General features: G+C 38.1%; 1 protein-coding gene across 1 annotated transcript; it reads left to right on the plus strand.

Annotated features, from left to right (window-relative positions):
• Positions 1-1,039: 1,039 nt before the first annotated feature.
• LOC123965569 lies at positions 1,040-2,504 on the plus strand (the record flags this gene model as incomplete). The annotated part of the gene is made up of 3 exons (XM_046042048.1): positions 1,040-1,384; positions 1,493-1,837; positions 2,431-2,504. Coding segments are annotated over 3 exons (764 nt in total), but the record flags the coding sequence as incomplete, so codon positions are not given.
• Positions 2,505-2,507: the final 3 nt, after the last annotated feature.

The raw sequence follows: 2,507 nt of genomic DNA on the forward strand, positions 1-2,507 counted from the left end.
TCCAAAAATGGCCATAAAATTCAAAATGGCCGACTTCCTGTTGACTTTAGGCTATGGGTTCTTGAGGCTTTTTTGTGCGTCTTGATACGATACATGTCCCCAGAAAATTTCGTACATGTAGGTTGAACGTGAACGAGGGGCTAATCATTTCCAATTTTCAAGGTGGCGCTAGCGAGTCATTTTGCCACGCCCATGTGCGAAACTTGTAGAATACGAAATTTTTCACCGGTTCTGACATGTTTGCAAATTTTGGTGAGTTTTCGAGTATGTTTAGGCCATGTCATTTGGGCCTACTTTGCAGAAAAAAAAAAAAAAAAAAAAAAAAAAAATATATATAATCCGAGCAGATTCAATAGGGACCTCGCACGGTCGTGCTCGGGCCCTAATAATCCGAGCAGATTCAATAGGGACCTCGCACGGTCGTGCTCGGGCCCTAAAAAAAAAATATAATCCGAGCAAATTCAATAGGGACCTCACACGGTCGTGCTCGGGCCCTAATAACATCAGAGGTAGCTACAGCTGGGTTTATATCACATAAAAAACGGGGAACAACACACAGGAAATGTGAAAGACCGCATGTACAGTAGCTCAGTTTGAATCATAATTACCTTGTCATAATAGTTACAACAGTAACAGTAAAAAACCCAACAATAAACAATATATGCACGTATAAGAGTCGTTGAAAATGGATCATGGATATGCTAATTTTAGGAGGAAGTGCATTTCTTGCATTTCAGCCAATCAGGATGATTTCCACTTTCTAGACGTAAAAGTGATCTTGTGACTAGACCTTCATTTAGGTAGGAAGGGATCAGTTGTGCTTGAGAAGGCTGTTTTACCACAATGATTGGAAGACTTTCTGCTTTGATTCTTCTTGGTACAGTGTGTAAGTCCAACTTTAAACAATGATTATTTATATTGACCTGTGTTAAAGTGTTGTTAAAAGGCAATGTAATAATCTTTCTGAAGGAAGGTACTTTTAATTTTATTTAAATGTTTTGTCTTTGTAAGTTAGTTTTTGTTTGTCTCCTTTCTTCAGACCTGATTCAAACTGCAGATGATCCTCGCCCAATCTCTTTGACTGTGGTTGAAGTTGGTGGGAATGTTACTTTGCACTGTCCAGTTTCTAATAAGGAAGGCATATTCTTTCACTGGTATAAGCAGTCTCTTGGTTATATGGTCCAGTCAGTTGCAACAGGAACTTATACCCGACAAACACTTAGTGGACAATTTAACAACCCACGTTTCAAAGTCACAGAGGGGACGGCTCAGTATTTGCTCACCATTAGAAATGTCAGCAAAGAGGACGAAGCAACATACTTCTGTCAAAGCGGAGCAGCGTATTCACAGAGTATTGTTAATAGCACCTTCCTAGCTGTGAATGGTAAGTTACTTTCCATATAGCCCTGACAGTCACCCCTGAGTTTTGAAGTCATACAAATAACTGAGATTGTGAATTGCTTTTGATGCCTTTTTTAACTGAATCAACTAGATCGAAGTCAGCGGAAATCTGTCACCGTGAAACAAAGTCCAGAGGCAGCATCAGTCCAGCCGGGAGGCTCAGTGACTCTTCAGTGTTCACTCCTCTCCAAGAGCAAAGGAAAAACATCTCAGTGTCCATGTGAATACAGTGTGTACTGGTTCAGAGCTGGATCAGGAGAATCCCATCCAAGCATAATTTACAGTCACAAGAACAGCAGTGATGAACAAGAAGAAGGAAGTTGTGTCTACAGTCTGTCGAAAACTATACAGAAGTCATCTGATGCTGGGACATACTACTGTGCTGTGGTCACATGTGGAGAGATCCTGTTTAGTGAAGGAACCAAAGTAGAGAAAAGTATGTATTTAAATTCTTCCTGTTCAATTGTGAACTTTTTAATATATCTTAACCACTAACGCAGGTGAGATTTGATTACATTTGGTCAGATTAAAAACATTGTGTTTTTTGATTAAAACATGCACCCAATTGTCCTTTCATGACAGACATTTAGATATAGCATAGTGGAATAAATTAGCTTACTGGTCTGCTGTCTGCTTTAAAAAGCTCTACACTTATCAAGTTTGAACATACTTTTAACAACTATTTCAATATTTGGTTTTACATTTAATACATTAAGCCAGGCAAAAAAGTATAACAAATATCAATAATTAATTGTTACTACTCTGCATTTATTTATGGATAAATATCTTTTTCTAAAAATCTCTGTGCAGAAGTTCCCCTTCAAATTGCATCTTTAAGTCAGAGGGGATCACAGATCTCAAATGTTAATCAGAGTAGAAGTATTTTTTCATGACAGTATCTTAAACAGCCAATAACAATTTAGTATTACAACAATTTGGGTTTGAGTTATTACTTAATATTGCTCCAGGTAGTCATTGAAATTAACAAATATGAATGAGGTTTTATGTGTCTTCTTTTTCTAATTCCAGGACCAACTTGGGACCCTGTTGTCATTGTGCTTGGGATACTGTTGGCCTGCTGTGTGATTGTGATTGTCGCCCTTATT

Source organism: Micropterus dolomieu, unplaced genomic scaffold (assembly GCF_021292245.1).
Source record: "Micropterus dolomieu isolate WLL.071019.BEF.003 ecotype Adirondacks unplaced genomic scaffold, ASM2129224v1 contig_10197, whole genome shotgun sequence".
NCBI lineage: Eukaryota > Metazoa > Chordata > Actinopteri > Centrarchiformes > Centrarchidae > Micropterus > Micropterus dolomieu.